The 19,201-nt window shown below is 40.3% G+C and overlaps 1 protein-coding gene across 1 annotated transcript in view; it reads right to left on the reverse strand.

Annotated features, from left to right (window-relative positions):
- Positions 1–7,016, reverse strand: part of LOC137857458 (cytosolic phospholipase A2 epsilon-like) — a 31,319-nt gene extending 24,303 nt beyond the window's left edge. Inside the window, exons 1-3 of the mRNA XM_068683961.1 lie at positions 6,897–7,016; positions 6,408–6,443; positions 717–789 (exon numbers count right to left, since the gene is read on the reverse strand). Of these exons, the coding sequence (XP_068540062.1) occupies positions 717–789; positions 6,408–6,443; positions 6,897–6,923 (136 nt within the window). The 5' untranslated portion in view covers positions 6,924–7,016. The remainder of the gene's footprint in view (positions 1–716; positions 790–6,407; positions 6,444–6,896) is intronic.
- Positions 7,017–19,201: the final 12,185 nt, after the last annotated feature.

Consider the following 19,201-nt stretch of genomic DNA (forward strand, 5'->3'; position numbering starts at 1 on the left):
ATTAAAATATATCTTTAATCTCAAAGAAATCCAGAACTCTATATCTTATAAGGCTCTGTGTCTAATGAATCAAATCATATTTTCAAATTACATGGCAAAAATTACCAAAAAAATGATAATCCCTAATTTCTAGATTAACAAGCATCAAGATATAAGCAGTAAATAGAGAATCCAGTAAATTGTAGCAAATTTTTTATAGCTGGAAAATATGAGGTACCCGATAAATAAGTTCACTATTATGACACTGTGTAAAGTGCGGGGTTAAGTAACAAAGAATACCACAGGTGAGTGAAACAGATTTGTTCTGATAGTAATCACTCATTCAAAAATAATTGTTGCACAACTTCCAACAACATTAGTCCTATCAGCAACCACCAAATCCAACTTCCAACAACTTTTCCCCCTACTCTTGACCCAGCACACCACATAACATCTCAAAATATATGTATATTACATCAACTGAAATTTACAGTTGGTTTCCTAAGAAACTATGACACACTGCATGACACTGAGTGTACCGAAAGACAACAAATTTTTAGCTATGCTCAGCAAGATTTTGGAGAAAATATTATGGACTATGCATCTTTGATTTACTTTATTTACATTTATTTTACATTTATTTACAGTATTGGCACACAATTTAAAGACCATAATGATGACCAAATATTTACTTTAAGAAACTGTAAGAAGTATTTGACAATTGCATAAGTACTCACGTAAGTCTGCCTTCCGTACATTCCTCACTCTTAGTATTTTTACAGTCAGCAAGTTGAAAGGAGATACCGGTCTCTGCACAACAATTAAAAAAAAGACAACATTGATACAAGTATGGTAATCTATAGTCAGAATAACACATGCTGTAACCCTGAAGTTAGAAGAACCGGAGCAGTTTGAAAAACTAGATGAATTTTTTTGCTCAGAACCTTTTTCAGGTCTGTTAAAGCAGCAGCAGACTTCAAACCCCTATGAGTTGAGAACAGCTGCTGAGTTTAGTTTGATAAGGATCAGTTCTTTCTAACACTGCTCTTTAACTATCACAGTGAACACCCCTAAAGCGTACTTCTCAGCATCCTCAGGTCCTACGCACATGGCTTACAATATAGTAGACTGTCTGTGAGACAAGAGTAGCTGTCAGTAGCTGTGCAGGTAGATGTAAGTGAGCAGCACAAGCTTCCATACACAGTCTAAAAATCCAGAAATGGAGCTGACAGTCTGGAGATATTTTTCACAAGGGCTCTGATCTTCAGCCCTAATTCCAAACAGAAAGATACAAAACTCTTTCCAGAAACAATCCTGGGAATTAACTCACAACTCTACTGGTTATAAAACACCTTAAGCTAAGAAATACTAATTTTTTAATACCTCATAACATCTTGTGTTGTTGTTGACATGCCTGAGGGAAGGGATGCCATCCAGAGAGACCTTGATAGGCTTGAGAGGCAGGCCTGTGTGAACCTCATGAGATTCAACAAGGCAAAGTGCGAAGTCCTGCATCTGAGCCAGGACAACCCTAAGCACAACTACAAGCTGGACAGGGAATGCATTGAGAGCAGCCCTGAAGAGAAGAACGTGGGGGTGTTGGTTGATGAAACATGTGCCAGCAATGTGCACTTGCAGCCCAGAAAGCCAACCACATCCTAGGCTGCATCAAAAGAAGCATGGCCAGTAGGGCAAGGGAAGTGATTCTCCCCCTCTGCTCTGCTCTCCTGAGACCACTGCATTCAGCTCTGGGGCCCACAGCACAAGAAGGGAATGGGAGTATTAGCATGAGTCCAGAGGGCCACAAGGACAACTGGAGGGCTGGAGCATCTCTCCTGTGAGGACAGGCTGACGGAGCTGGGTTATTCAGCCTGGAGAAGAGAAAGTTCTGCAGAGACCTCAATGCAGCCTTCCAGCACCTAAAGGGGACCTACAGGAAAGCTGGGGAGGGACTCTTTGTCAGGGAGTGTAGCAATAGGACAAGGAGTAATGGTTTTAAACTAAAAGAGGGCAGAGTTTCGATTTACATTAGATGTCAGGAAGAAATCCTTTACTTAAAGAGTAGTGAGTTCAGGGAGACACTGAGACAGGTTGCCCAGGTAAGCTGTGGATGCCCCATCCCTTAAAGTGTTTAAGACCAGGATAAATGAGGCTTTGATCAACCTGGTCTAGTGGGAGGTACCCCTGCCCATGGGGGGGTGGGGGGGGTTGGAACTACATGATTTTTAAGGTCCCTTTCAACCCAAACCATTCTGCAATTCTGTGTGTAATATTAATGTGTCTTATTCCTCAGGCTATAATTAAACTTTTTCCTCATTTCACTTGGAGGATAACTACTTAACATGTTTCTCTCCCCTTCCATATTAACATCTGTTTCATTTGTACCATTTTTACTTTTAAAACCAGAGTGTGTGTGTATGTATATAATCATTTATCTCACCGTTTTCTTTAAATTGATATTTAGCTTTGAGTATACTGGTTCTATTTTAGACCAGAAATGGATGTTTTGTGCCCCAAAAGTGTGTGTAATCTCTCCACATATACCAACTGGTAAGCAAATGTTAAATTTCCTCATAAATTCTCTCATGCCTATATTCATAGACTATTCGTACTACACCCTAATAAGGTAAATATAAAGTGTCTTGATGCAACCATGATTACTTTTCATCAGAAGTGCTGATATTATTCACAAGAAGCAAAAGTAAAAATGATTTTGCTGATGTTAACTAACCATCTCCTTCATACACACTACACACTTGGACAGAGCATGTCTTTCCAGCTGCATAACTAGCCTTATCCTGAAGAGTTTCACAACACTTGGACAAAATTAACCAAATGGAACCATGACATGACATTATACCCTAACACAACGTGATGAAGCAGATCCTTGTCCTCAGCAATGAGGTTAACCTGGTTAACCCCTGGTGTATCCCTCTCCCACTTCCCTGGAGGTCCACAGGGGACCTGAAGAGACAGAGCTGAAGGCCAGTGAGCCACTGGCAGAAGGGTCAGAGCAGTCACTGGCACAGGCACATTCGTTCTATTTGATGAAACACCAGCCTGCTCAGACCATACTACAGGGCACAGTTTCACAGTGCACAGTTTAGAAGCACCTGAAGTGTCAGTTGCAGGATATTTCAGCAAACCCAAGGGCTATATATTGCTTGTCAGGTAGGGTAGATAGTGGTATCTCACTATAGCTCTAAGCAACATGCAGAGATAGAATTAAAGATGTATGCTCCTGTGCTCAGCTTTCCCCATGAGCTGGACACACCTACTTACAAGGTTCCCTGCTCAGGTATTACAGTTCCCATTCTGGTGCACCTAACTCTCCAAATATATTAAATCAGTCCTCAATGCCTCACTCCGGGCTGCAGAAAGTTAGAAATCAGACCTTATAGCTCCTAAATTTAAGTGTTTGAATGCTTTGTTACATTTATCAACTTCCTCAAAGCCACACAGAAAAAAAAAACAGAGGGGCATATCTTAAACTGGATCATCTGTTCTTACACAATTACTTCCAAATCATAAAATACCCGAGTTGGAAGGGACCCACAAGGATCATTGATTCCAACTCCTGCATCTTTCCATTTAAATATTTCCCTTTAATCTGATGATGGCCATGCATCATAGGCTGGGTGAATTCTGAGGCCAGAAGCCTCCAAGTTCAGCTATTACACATGACTCAACTTTCGGCTTCTCTATTTATTTAGTCTGAGACCTGATTGTTACCTCATCAACCGGAAACACAAGCCAGGCATTTTAATAATCACTGTTGAAGCTACTTAAATATGAGATTACAAGAGCAGGACTTCGTCACACTATCCTACGTCAGATAAAAGTTCAATTAAGTCCTGTGGCACATTTGTGCAACCCTTACATATCTGTTCCCTGGGAAGTCAATGGAACTGTTCACGATGAGTGAACATGAGTGTTTATCTATAAGAACACAAGTAACCTAACTGGGCTGTAAAAGCATTATATTTGAGTAAAATTCCTTCTACATTTCTACAGAAGTGCAAAAGACTTTTGTCTTTTACAGATTTTTTTTCCTTGGGGATACTAAAGTGAAACACATAAAACATTCCCAAGATAAATCAAGTGAAAAGGCAATTATCCTTGTAAAACAGTGCGTCAGATATATTTGGAGCATAGTTCTCTTCCTTTAGCTTTCTCTTCAAAAAAGAAATTGAAATTTCATTACTAACTAAAAACTTGTAAAGACCAACAAAGAAAACGCTCAGCCCTGTCAGAAAGACTGGTTCTGACCTCTTGCCTTGGTTCTGACTTCTGTCAGGTCTGTGGCACCTTTTAACTTCAAAGAGTTTTGGAGCCTCAAGGGTGGGCAGGATTTCACAGAATCATTTAATTATGTTACTATGTCTACCACCTCAGGCAAGGTCAGATGCATAAGAAACACTTTGCTTGTACTGTGTGTTTTGTATTTAGTCCACCCAATTTAAAATATCCTATTGCTGGGTCTTGTTAAAAATCAATGGTGCTCACTGGGGTTGTCCCAGAATAAGAACAAATGGAGCAGCATTGAATCAAGGCCTGGCTTTTTCCAAAAGCTATGTAAAAAATCTGGCAGTCTTAAGCCACTTTTTCACGTGGTTTTCCTTTTCTCTTCCTGTTTGTGACTCCACAGCTCAAAACCCACAATAGAACAAATCCAAAACTCAGAAGAGAAAATGAGTTAAATATTTCCACAGTTCAACATGGCTTTTTGTCAAGAACATGTTAGCCTACGTTATTTTGATATGATACAAAGAAACAACTTTTTGGTTACTCAAATTACTGTTTGCTTGGTTTGTTTTGTTTCTGAATTTAGGGTCACTACCTACATTTTTCCACCAAATGTTTTATATTATCCTTTTAATTTAAACAGCCATTTAAGTTTTAATCAGACATTCCATGGGTTGCCCTGAAATTGACCAGTAAAAAAAGCTGTTCTCCTTACTGAGCTATGAAGTGACACAAAACAAAGCAGATATTTTATGTTTAAATACTTGCCATTCCTACCATGTTTACATATTTACCAACTACTACCTACCATGTGAAATAAAGGGGGGGAGGGGAGAGGGATGAAGTGTCAGACCCTTACTGATTTCTGTCTCTGGGAGCCCTGAAGAGTCAGGCTCTTCCTGAAAGAGACTTCTGAAAGATGTCAGTTTCCTTCTTGAAAGGAAACTCCTACTCTATATCATATTTACTGTGTTCACTTTTGTCTTTAAAGTATTTAGCATGGCTAAACCAAACTGAACTATACAGATCTCACACCTTATAAACGAAATAAAAAATACTAAGGAAAAAAAATAAAAAAAGAAAAAGATCCTGTAAACACAGGCTGAGCTTACAGGACTAACAATAACAATTTATAGGACACTAGCATAGAGGGACTGGGAGTCTATACACAGAAGCCTAAACATCATTTTAGAAGCTACATCTTGAATAAACTCCACAAAGTCTTGTTTTGCCATAGCATTTCTCTTTGACTGAACACAGAAGGCATCAAGTGGCTCTCAGGCAAAATCAGGCATCAGATACCATGAATAACAGCAAACATTCATGAGATAAGGACCAAAATTATCGTTTGGGAGAGCCTCCATAACACCACAAACTTCCACTAGAATCACGTGCAACCAAAGCTCAAAACAAACCCATCTGGTAAACCACCACATCACTGGAGCAGGGCAAGAGCATCAAGCCCATGGTAAGTTTCTGAAGACAATCCTGTTCTGATGCCACTGCCCCCATTTGCTGACTCCTAACATCTTTTCTGACATATTTTCCTCTATGCTAATATGTCTTAACATAAACATCTACCATCTGCCCAGGAAGTTTTTATTTGCCTGCACGAAGTATACATCCTCAGTTCAATCTCTAAAAAACACCCTGTTCCTCTTCCCTCTCACCTCCCACTACCAGGCTAATGAGACCAGAGATACAAAACATGACACATTTACTGCAGTTTTACATGTTCTGAGGTTGTGTTTTCTATCACTATATTGCACAGTGAATGTCAAGTTCTACAACAGGTCATTGCAATGCAAAGAAAAACTACAAGAAACACTGGAGCACTAAGAGCAACTGAAAGACCCACTCAAATACAGCCTCCTTATGAAGGCAAAATGCCCATGCAAGTGGCCATTTCATCCCAGGAAATCAATATACGAAAGAAGGTAGGAATTCAAGAATGAAAACATGTGAAGTACAAACCTGCCCAGATATAGCACAACAGTATCATAAGCATCTGAAAACCAAGGCAATATTTCACCTAGAGCTGAAGTTGCATCTCAGCCTTTCCACGTTCAGTAAATAGGCCAGTACAGTTTTCCCCCAAGCCATTGAATTCCCAACATTTTTTCTAGTGCTTTACATTCGGCACTCGACAGCATTTAATGAAGGGCCAACTAATAACTACCTACCGTTCTCTCTGCTGTCGCTGAGGTGCCCGTAAAAGTCTAGGAAAAACAACACAAGGCAAAGTTAAGAAAACTAAATGTTCAACTTCTATTTTAGACTGACATTTAAAAACATCTCCCATTCAAAAACATACTTAGGGCTACATGTATTAATGACAGTCATTAGGTGCTTTACTGATTACTAAACCCACAACAACTCTATGCCAGCTTGTTGTTACCTTGACTTGAAGCTTTTCTTTTAAGCAAGCACAGTAAGTAACACTGCTAGCCCTAAAACTTATCTTAAAAATATACATGCCACAAGGTTCTATATAAGGTTAGAGTAAAAAAAAAAAAAAAAAAAAAAACCTTGCAACCATGAGATCCAAGGAAGAGCAAACTTGCTTTTCCTAGCTTGCCCATACACCTGAAACAGCTTGTTCTGTCATGACCAACTGAACTGGAAAAATCAATTTCACCCACTTTATGATTACTGTGGGCCTTTATTCTTACCTCATTTGAACTTAAATTTGATCCCATTGCAGCCCCAGTTGCATGTAAGTCCAGTGACAAAAGATACTGAGCCAAATGGGCTGGCAGGAACTCCTCATGCAGATTAGAGGTGGAGAAATAGGGATTTTATGACCAGGCTGTCCCGCCCCACCCCTTAATTACTTGCAGTCATTAGGCAGTCCCCTCCCTGCTTCTTGCAGCCTATTAGAACACTTCAGCTGAGTCAGTAGAACACAGAGATTTCTACCCACTGTCATGTTTTTGGGGGACACTGAAACCACTTTCTGCCCAAGGATTGCTTTCTAGGAAATACTACTGTTAATGAAGTTTTGCATTTATACAATTCTAACCCTCAAGTGAAGCGCTTGCTACTAACCAAATCACAGCTACCATAGTACTGTAGGGTACTAGGGAGAGGTCTCAACAGCTGCTTTCCAAACCCTAAACTCAAGTACCTGTGGCAGTCCTCCTATAGCAGCATGCAGTTTGGCAAGGTAGATTAACTCACTTCAGTGCCACAGCAAACTCATTGGCAGGATGCTGTCTTTTCTAAATCTATTTGGGCTTCTCTGTGTTAGTCTGTTACCTCACCAAGTGCTCGGTGTCCTTTTTCTAGAAATTTAGTATACCCGTAGGAAGAAACAAAAAAAAAGAATCCTTCTCCAAAGAAGCTTACAGTTACAGCTTAAATACAATGAGGGGAAAGGGAGGAGCTATAAGCAGTGGGTGGAACAGAGGAGCTGACAGGTCAGGCAGGAGAAGGCTGTGCTCTTCCACATGGGCCTGGAGATCACAACAGTTCACTCATCCTCAGAGCTTCCTTTAAAGTGTTCTTGTGTGGGTTCACTCTCACAGGAGGTCCAACAGACACCACAGGGGAAACACCTGAGCAAAAAACCCTCCCTGCTGCCTTTTTACTCTGGTGTGAATTGACTCATTGCCTGTAAGAGCAGCATATTACAATAACCCTAAATTAGCATGTGTGCACGGACTGGTAGATTTCAGAGTGTGCAAGAGGCGATTCTAGCTCTGCCACACTCTTTCCTTCCTCTGTGCTTGATGACAGGAGGAGGCAAGTACACTCTTGCATCACAGGATGCAAGTAGGGCACAGAGCACATGGTGAGGAAAAGTTTAGTAACTTAAATTTATTTTTAAAATCAGTCTCATTCATATTGGTAGCTAATTCACTTCACGTGGGTAAAGAAAGTAACCTCATGAACTACAGTGGATTCCACCCTAATGTACTTGCCTGTGCCATGGAGGCCGGTATCAAAGGAATGCTGCAGAGAAAGAGAGGACGTTGTCCAAGGAAAGTTGCTAGACTAAAATCCTCTTTTAACAAACAAGTCTCTTCCTTCTATATTGATGTTCCAGTGACAAATGTTTAGAAGGCCTTATCCTAAACACACGGTGCTACTACCTGATAGTTTCCATCTACACCATCTAATAACCTGCCACTCGCTCCATAGTCTCACATTGCACAGCCTTCTGAATAGAAATGGAATCAGAGTACAATGGCTCATAGTCTGAAACTGCAGTACTTGAAAGGCTCTTTGAATGAAAGACCAAAAGATAGTTTGAATGGGTGTTAGTATCTCTACACCAGACTTCTCTTAACTTCTCCCTGAACTTGTCTTTATTACTTTCTATCTGTATTAAATGCTTATGAACAAATTAATGCAGAGCAGTCACAGCTGAGAATCATCTATTTCTGCTCTTGCAAAACTAGTTTGTCCAACTTTAGAAAGAAGGCTATTTTCCTGCAGAAAATCAAATATTAAAAAAATATAAAGTAGGAATCTACTTCCATTAGAATGTCTGTAAAACATTCTTTATTAAATGAAAAGGGGATAGATTATTCAGCTCAATTTCCCCAAGCTATCCCAGCAGATACTATCCCAGAGAAAGGGGGATTCAGAGGAGCCCTACCCTCTCCTCATGCAAATAGAATCAATTACTTGGTCCATTTCTTAGCCATGAAACACAGCAGGTCAATTATACCATCCCAGCTATTTCACAGCCTATACAAGACTGCCTCAGCATTGCTTTCTATTACTCACTTCACTTAAGATCCACAAACAGGATACCACCACTTCACAACTCTTTTTTCCAGAATCCCTGCACCTTCCCTCCTGAACAGCTTAATATTCTTTCTCAAAATAGCATCATTATTCCCATACCCAAAACACACCCCTAAATAACTCTCCTACTCATCACCACCACCAAGTCTCATTGCTGATGCTGCCTTCCCTTAAACACTGCTTTTCCCAGACACTCAAAAAGGCTTTGGAAGATAAGAACTTCAAAAGCTCTTTGAAAGCCAAGAATTATGATCAACAGTATTTTTATTCATGCACTAAGTTAATGAAAGAACTAAACACTGAATCCTCATAGCACCAGTAACAACATTAAGTTCTTGTCATCAGTGAGAAAGCTTTAACTGCTGATCATTTGTCCTCAGGGAAAGGTAATCACTGGTGTCTGCAAGGCCTATGCAATTTGTGCCCAAACAAATTGTGATTTTGTAGTTTGTTCCAGTGTTGATTTAGGGAACTACAAATCTGCCCCTAGGATTATGATTTCAAAAAAGTTTTCTACTTCAAGGTTTAAGTATCTTGTAGTTTTTTGTTTGTTTTGCATTTTTCTTGAATTCCTCCACAACTTAAGGAGACTTTCAAAGACAAACATCAAGCATGCAGTTAATGTGTGGAATTACTCAAAGTCTAAGAAGCCATATATTGGAACAGTACAGATTTTTTTGACATTTCCAGAGTGATTAATATAAAACCAATAGTGTTCTTCATATATATGCTACTTGCACTCTTTTTTAATCTTTAAGACTACGGAGACCATATTACTGACAAGAAAACACAAAGCAATCTTTAAAGCTCCGAGCAATATTACATTAAGTAAAAAGGATGTTATAATTTTCCTTTGGTCTTCATCTGCTTTGTAGTGCACATCTACATGCACACACTTTTGTATTTGTCTTAATTTAGACAAAGTGGAGTAAATAAAAATGCCTTTTTGATCTGAGGCAAAATTAATCAGAATGCCTTATGGCAAGCACCAGCTTCTCCAGCATATATACAGTTATTTGAATAACTTAAGTGCAATAAGTTGTGGGTAGCAATAACAGCTGCAAACAGCATGCTATGATTACCTCATATATTAGTTTGTCACCTTCTGATAATCCAGGACTGCAGAAATGTATGACTAATGGGGGATTTCATATTGCTGCAAGAGAGAAGTACAATTGTACCACCTCTTTGATGACAATGGGATCTGGTCATCATTTAATCACCTTAAATAGTGTTTAAACACCTAAACTGGTATTTAAATGAAACAAGAACGGTAGTTAGCTATCTTAAAACATGCTGAAGGTGTTACAAAATGACAGCTAGATATTACATTAGAAAAGAAACATTCAGAATTCACAAATAATGCAAATTCACAAATAAATATAGTGTCAGGTCTACAGATTGTGATCTTCTCTGGCTTCAGCCTTTTAGTCTTTTTTTTTAAACACATATATGTAGGCTGCAAAACCTACACAGACCTCATCTTGCCAAGCAAACAAGACAGAAAACAGTCCAAAGTCAAATTCCAATTGCGCAATGGAGCTAAACTCAATAATCTCTGCACACGTGAAGATTTACCATGGATAAACAGTGCCACCTCCTTCCCCAGGGCCTCAGATTTCAGTCTCTGAAAAAAAATCAGCTTTGGATAGATACCCTTTCATCTTCTAACTTCAAGCAATTGCACAGCGTAAAAAAAAAAATAAATAGCTTTCATATTAATGCATCAGCATTATATTTTCATATTTATACACACCTATCCTTCAAAACTCTACAATAGCCTTGAAGCAAGGGCTACAGAAACCATTCCATCAGTGTCTACTGTTTCCTTTTCTGTCAGGTGGGAATCATAAGACCTGTATGGTGCATTGCATACAGATCTGCAGAGATGTTGAATGATAAAAGAGATGTGGAGGTTGTCTGTTAGCTAAATAGAAATCAGATGTCACTATGATTTTCAGCATCATACACTAAAGTCTGAGTTGAAACACCTAGAGTCAGAGTTGTACCTTTACAGAAGCAAGAGAGCTGCACTAAATCTGAAAACATGACGCTGGAGAGATGCTGAATGAATACAGAATTTTGCAAAGGATATCATCTTTGAGACAAACAAATCAATTTAGAAATATCAGTAACAAAAATAATTTGTTCAACTGAAACTATTTTTCTTTAAATCACATTTATAAAAATTTCTAACATAGTTATTTTGAACTAGAAGTTTTTAAAGTTTTACTTTTTCCAAAATCAAAGATCTTTCAGTACTGATATCTATCTTATTTTAACCAAACAAACCTGCTGAAACAAATTGCTAAAATGTTTCAAATGGTCTAGAGAGACCATGGGTGCAACTTAGAAAAGAAAGTCTAAAAAAATTCATTTATCACTCATTTGTAAGCAGGAGAGAACTTTGATCTAAATCTGAATTCCAATTGCTCAGAATTAAAGGTGAAAAATCAGTCACTGACAAGAGAAATTACTTCACCTGACTGATACATATGAAGGAGGACTTCTACCTTTAAAGCACTATTGAGAAACTTGATTAAAAATGATTCTGCATGCCCTTGATATGTGTTGCAGAGATAAAGATCTCACTCCTACTCACTCACAGGAAATAACTGGGTGGTTTTACTATACAAAAATCATCAGTAAAGTATTGACCCAGCCATCCCCAATATAAGTAATCCTGGCTTCAGCTCTTTGCAGAAGAGCTTCAGATCCAAGCCCTGTCTCAAAAAGCAGCAGCTCACGACCATCATCTCTAACTTTTCTTATGCTCTGTAGATCTGAATCTCTCTTTCCAGGACAATGTGAGGTTATCTGGCCTTCCTAGCTTCATTCTACACTTCAGAAACCCTTCAAAAAAGGTTTTCCCTAATCTTGTCAGATAACATGTGTGAGGCATCAGCTAATTAGCCAATAGCTCCTTCAGCATAAGTGTGGCAAGACACATAGACCAGAACCTTTACAGAGAGATCTACAGCCCATCTGAACCTGAACCAATTCTCAGAATATCGCAAAGTCACCTCACATCATCAGCTAATTAAGATGTTAATTACATCTACAGTCAGCCTGAGAGATATTTGAGTCCCAACAGAGACTATAAATATTCACAGCTAATTGTTTCCAGGAGAATGCCATCACATTTAGCAGAGCTTGTGTGACAGGTCACAGATGAGTGTTTTCAAAAAATAAATTGTTGTTCATCTATCTGGATGCAGATCAAAACAATTTTGCCAATGCTGAATCACTTCAAAAATACAGCTGATACACAACTGGGCCTCAGCTCCTTTTAAAAAATAAATACCCACACTAGTAACTGAACTTGTTCTCTCTTTTGTTAATTTTGATTTGCAGTTAGCAAGCCACTTGAACAAACATCTCTTCCCCTGTACTTTTACACTGCCTTTCAGCATAACATCACAGGCAGGACTCTGAGGTATTGCTGCAATATGAACTGCAACACAAACCAGTTTTACCAGGACAGAAAAAGAGGCTTTTGCTTCCTCAGACAAGTCAAATGAGCCCATTGTGAAGAAAACTCATAAACCACTAAGGTAAGTCCACTGAATTTGGTAATATCAGGGAACATGTTAACCTCATGTGTGATGTTATATCTTTGGAGCCTGGCCCCAACACAAATAACAGCATTTGCCTCAGTTTCCCTCAAGTCAAAATATCAAGCTGCTAAGATAAGCAATTTGGACATTCTAATATTTTCAGTGGCTTTCTTAGCAGGCCCAGATTTCTTAAAATGGATTCCCCCTTTCCACAGCTCATTCTAAGCCATCCTAATTTTCTGGATCTATTGCCAAATACTCACACCAACGCATCACCACCACACCTTAGGTGAGTAAAGCTCAAGGCCTAATTCCAAGTGTTCCAACCAGCACCAATCAGTCAGTGGAATACGCCAGAACAAATTTCACTGCCTCTGTTACATCTTCCTGGAACTGTGAAAAGGATTATTGAAAAACTGTTTAAAATACTTAAAAGATAGATAAAGTTCTTTATATCCCACAACATTATTGTTTAAAATTAAACTTATGAAAGCAATTGCTCACAGAAAATTATTGCCATCTTAATGGTGCAACAGATGTTGAAATTATCCTAGCCAAGGTCCAGCAAAGATAAAAAATTGGCTTTCTAGTTAAGATTACAGGGCTGAAAAAGAAAAAATTATCATCAACTTAGAAACAGAAAATAGCTCTTGGACACAACCATCCTAGAACATAGCAAAGGAGTCAAAGAGGTTGCTGCCAACAATAGCTTGCTATTATGAAGAAAGATGTTTGGTTTGACTCATATTGCAAAGCTTGGCAGGAGATAACAGATAATGAATTTGAATTATTGCACAGGACTTGCTTACAGATAACAAAGTATGATGTTATTTCAGACTGGGGACCAGGACTGGGGGCCAGCTGAGAATCCATTTATGTAAGTTCTCTGGAAACAGACAAGATGAAAGAAGTCCTCAAGCTCCCCAGCCCAAATCAAATTTTTAACCCAGGAACACCTACCTGCCAGCTTCTGAATTTGACTCACTGCCGAACAACTTCACGGAGAAGTAGCACCACCAGGCTTTTCCTGTTCTGAGTAGTCACTGCTGATGTTACTAGCTCATAGAGCGTCCAAAACTACTTCACAGAGATGGTAAAAAGCACAAAGAAAAAGCAGTCTACTTAGGAACACTGAGTCTATTTCACCAGGACAGTAGAAAAGCACCCTAAGTAACCTGAACCTCAAACTCCCCTGGAGTGGCAATTCTTCCCATAACTCCTCATGCTTCCTATATAGTAAAGGTCAAATGATCCCCACCTGGCAGATTTCACTTCACATGTGTAGAGTCATGAGACCTTGTGGAACTAGGCTCATCAGCCTAGGTTTCAATGTTTAAGGTTTCAACTGCTCCTTATTGCTAATAGAAATAACCTGATAAGGGGCTTAGTGGTTAGAGTTGACCTAATGAATTAAATACAGAAGACATATAAGAGATTAAAGCCTCTTTCTTCAGATCAGCAAGATCCCTGCCTTTGGTTTCAGTGAGAATTCAGGCCCTAAAAACTCAAGTGTCTCCCGGACGGTGTTTCTTCTGGGGAGGATAATTTCATTTCCCTTTTGAAGACTTACAGGGATGTAGTAACAAAAGCAAAGGCATAAAAAAAAGGCATAAAAAGTAGCCTGAGGCACAGGCTACTTTTCAGCCTGCAGCAGACTATAGGTATGATATCATCCTTTGATATCATACCTATATCATATATCATGTTATCATATCAAGAAACGTAGAAAACTGCCTGTTGCTTCTCAGCTTTAAAGTTTTCCCTTAAAAGGTGTATGCAAAGGTGTAATCAGCTGTTTGAGTACAATTCTCACGTATACATGAACATTTTCCTCTCCCCTTCTGAACTTGGAGTACAACAGTTTTCATCATACTGTTATAAATTCCAAGTCAACTTAGCTTTATGAGATCTATTTATGGGGTTAATAAAAGGCAAGTAAAGAGCACCGGGTGCGCGGGGAGTCTGGGCTCCTCCAACACGCACATCAAGCGGCAGCTTTTTCTGCTCCTAGGCTAATACATAGAATCATAGAATCATAGAATATCCTGAGTTGGAAGGGACCCTTAAGGATCATCAAGTCCAACTCTTGACACCGCACAGGTCTACCCAAAAGTTCAGACCATGTGACTAAGTGCACAGTCCAATCTCTTCTTAAATTCAGACAGGCTCATGTTCATTACTACTGCTAGAAAAGGCAGTGTAATTATAATTAGTTCCCGGATTCCGAACCCTCCCACTGGCACATGCGTATCAGTCCCCGGTGGTCCCTCTGGGGGTCTCTCGTGCTGAAGGCTCATAGTCTTCCTCCCAGGCTTTGTCCTTGTCCTTCTCCTTTGTCCATCTTGGCTGGATATCAGGCATTGCCTCTGACTCTATACAAGAAAGAGAGAGAAGCACACCTTTCTACTCTGTCAGCTACTGGCAGACCTAGAGAGAAAAAAAAAATAAGTTGTTAATTAAAAAGTAATGTTGTTTTAAGGCATTTCACCAAATATGTAATATTTGGTAGAAACCAGACAACAAATGAAAGGGAAGAAGAAACAGTAGAAGGTACTTGCATGGCCTGAATTTACATGGCAATGGACAACAACGACAACCTGCAATGATTAAAAAGTGCCTTACACCATTCACCCTTGAGACAGAAAACTGGGATTCCCATATGATGTAAGGGGAGTGCAATCCCTCTCAAAATACGAGAGCCTGGGGGACACTACTGAGTACTGAAAATGTTAAGGCTAGGCAGCACCGAACTCAACAGAGAAGGGAGGCCGAGTCTCCCTGGCTGTTCACGTAACAGACAAGAGCCTCAGCTTTTAGCCCTAAGCAGTGATTCGTAGTGCCAGGCGGGGAACTAGTTCTTCTTAAGCCAGGGACCATTTCAGCATCTTTAAAGTAACAGAAAGGCTTGAAAGCTCTGTGGAATCATGTTCCTGGCGCAAAAATCTGGGGACCAGGACTGGGCAAGTGGGGCGCAAGTGTGCTGGGGAGCAAGCTCTCTGGGCTGATTACCAGGGCTTTAAACTAGGTTTGATGGGGGAAGGGAGGGGAGCTAAAGGTGACAGAGAAGGGCTGGGGGAAGTCCTCACTACTGTTATAAATGGCTCAGTCTTCAAAACAGGACTATAATCAAAGGTTACAATTTATTAAAGGAATAGAGGTAAGCAAACAGCTCTAGGTGTGCTGGGAATCTCTGCTCCACCCAGACTCACACCAGTTACATCAAGCAGCTGATTTTTATGCTCCTAGGCTAACACATACTCATTACTGCTTCTAAAAAAAAACACAGGGTTATTATAATTAGTTTCCGGAATCCAAACCCTCCTACTGGAGCGTGCGTAACAGTCTCCGGTGGTCCCTCTGGGGGTCTCTCATGCGGAAGGCTCATAGTCTTCCTCCCTCTGGTCCTTCTCCTTTGTCCAGCTTGGCTGTATGTCAGAGACTTGTGCAGCATCCCCTGCAAGCTTTGTCTTTTAGTCGTTCTTCAGCTTTCCCCGTCTCCTTAGTCTCCTGGCTGGATACCAGAGACTTGCATAGTGTCCCATGCAATAGTCATAATAGTTAGCAGCTATTCTGAACCCCCCCCCAGGTATCAGAGACTTTAAGTAAAAGCCTACAAATACATTTCCCTTCAAGCTCTCTATTGACACGAATTGCTAAAACATTCCTTTGCAAGGTAGAAGAACTACATACATGTACATTAACCACTCTGTTTTTCTTAGACTTGTGCTTATAGAAGGGTCTGTAGGACAGAAGGTCACATTCATCATACCATGCGGCCCTAGCATTGTTCCATATTGAAACGAATCAGATGAACACATTTCACACCACTGTCACTGCTGAAGACAGGGAAAAACTTCTGAGCTCTCCCATAGGATTGTCTGAGGGCTCCTCAGAGAAGGTAGCGTTCCCAATCCCCTGTCCAGTATCTTCTTCTTGCATCCCCCTGGGGTAACCATACCTGCTGCTTCCCTAAAGTGCTTGTGCACCAGTGCACGGAGCGTGGGAAATAAACAGGATGAGCTCAAGGTCTGTGTTCGGACGCGGGGCCACGATCTCGTTGCGATCACTGAGACGTGGTGGGACAGCTTGCATGACTGGAACACAATCATGGAGAGCTATGGCCTCTTTAGGAGAGACAGACTGGGGAAGAAAGGGGGTGGGGATGCCCTTTATGTGAGGGAGCAATTAGAGTGTACCCAGCTCCAGCTGGGGGAGAGTGATGGACAGGTGGAGACCTTGTGAGTAAAAAAACAAAATGGGGGTGGGCTGGTATGGGAGACACAGTGGTGGGGTCTACTACAGGTCTCCAGGTCAGGAGGAGAAAGACAATAAGACTGGAAGATAAAAAGTATCACCCCTGTCTTCAAGAAGGGCAGGAAGAAAGATCCGAGAAACTACAGGTAAGTCTCACCTCTGTCCCTGGAAAGGTATCGGAGCAGCTTGTTCAGGATGCCAGCTTGAACCAGAAGGGGACCAGGACTGGGGGCCAGGACTATATACATATATATACATATGTATATAATATGTATAATATATATATGTATGTAATGTATAACTATATACATTAACCACTCTATTTTTCTTAGACTTGTGGTTATACAAGGGTCTGTAGGACAGAAGGTCACATTCATCATACCATGCGGCCCTAGCATTGTTCCATATTGACATGAATCAGATGAACACATTTCACAATCCCCCATCTCCTTTTTCACGGCATTGATTTCTGTTTTCTTTTCCAATCAAGTCAATACTTGCTGAATCGATACCAATTGATACAAATTTTGGATCTTTGTTTGTTTTTATAGTCATCAGGGATTGGGTTTTCTTCTTCCCTGGTTCTGGGTCAACAGGTACCGCAGATATTTGCATTCCTTGTATAATGGAGTGTATTAGTCTGGTAATACAGGGTATTAAACATGGAATTATTAACAATACTCCACATATCCCCAATACAACCATCCTTATTTTAGCAAGCCAATCACCACCCATAAAGCCCCCTCCCATCATCCTCTTAGATCGATTCCATTTGAAATCTGAACTGGGACATGTGCAATTTTCTTCATTTCTTTTACAAGTTCATTTACAGCTTTTCTTTCTGTTATGGTTTAACCCAGAAGGCATCTAAACAACACACAGCTGTTCGCTCACCTCCCCCCCTCTTTCTCTGGGATGGGAGAGAGAAACGGGAAAGTGAAGCCTGTGAGTTGAGATAAAGACAATAAAATAATAATAACAATAATAAGAATGACAACAATGAAGATAATAGTACTACTAGTAATAATGTGTACGAAACAAGTGATGCAAACAAGTGATGCACAATGCAAATGCTCACCACCCACTGTCCAATGCCCAGCCTAACGCCGAGCATTCCGACCCTCCTCCCAGCTCTTGCACCCCCAGCCTGCCTGCTGGCAGGAGAGAGTGAGAAGCTGAAACGTCCTTGGCTTGGTGTAAGCACTGCTCTGCAACAATTAAAACATCAGCATATTATCAGCACTCTTCTCATCCTAAGCCAGAACATAGCATTCTACCAGCTACTAGAAGAAACACCCTCGTCATCAATCTCTAAACAGCAATTACTAAGGTTAAATCTTCCACAGACTTCTCCTTCTCTAGTAAACAATCCAAAGCTAAGCAATTTTGATACAAAGCAGTTCTCTTGGTCTTCTTGGTATTTTGTTTTGCAATTAATCCAAGCGCATCTCTGGTTTTATTTACAACTATTTCTATTACAGCTTGTAACCTAATTATTCTATTAAGTATATATATTGGGGTCCTATAGCCCCAGGATCCGTCTTCTGCCCATGTAGCTGGATCATAATAAGCAAATGCCTTCAATCAAGGGGTTGGGCCCGCTTTCAGGGTTGATTTGGGTTTGTGTTCCCATTCAGCCTGTCAGGGTGATCCAGCTCCTGGAAAATGAATCACAATTTTATATGGGTTTAAAAAAGAGGTTCTTATGTTATTTTCTCGAGACAACCTGACTTTAGTGTGGGAGAAGTCCGTTCGAGGCCCTTTCGCTCGGCAGTCGATACCCATAGGGGTTGCCTCCCTCGGTAGACCATACACACCGCAGTGGAGGGTCCTGCCCCGGCCTTGCCTTCTCCCTTTCCTCCCTTTATGCTTGTCCCCTTTATTTGGCATCCTTAATTCATGCAGAGCCTCGTTACCAGAATATTAGTTCTTTTGAGTTTCAGTTCCCCAGGAGCAGAGTCAACCCTCCAAGTTTCAGTAGTTACTGGTCCTTTTATTCTGGATGCGTGGGTCCAACCCCTTTCTGCTGTGAGGTAGTAAGTAAAACAAGGTACGATCCCTCCCGTCAGGGGTTCAATGATTCTTCCCTCCACGTGTTTATTAAGACCTCCTTGTCTCCTGGTTGTATTTTACGAATAGCAAATCCTAAAGGTGGTGTTTGAGCCATCATTCCCATTTCTCTTAGCTCTTGTAATCTCCTTCCAATAATAATTATACATTTCTGGATGCTATGATCCTCAACTACATTGTTCCCTAGAGGCATCCCTTGAGAAGAAGGCATACCATATAACATTTCATATGGTGATAATCCAGTCTCACCATGTGGTTTAGTCTTTATGTTTAAAAGTGCCAATGGTAAGCATCTCGTCCAGGGCATTTGTGTCTTGATCATTAATTTAGCCAATTGTTGT

This window comes from Anas acuta, chromosome 5 (assembly GCF_963932015.1).
Source record: "Anas acuta chromosome 5, bAnaAcu1.1, whole genome shotgun sequence".
NCBI lineage: Eukaryota > Metazoa > Chordata > Aves > Anseriformes > Anatidae > Anas > Anas acuta.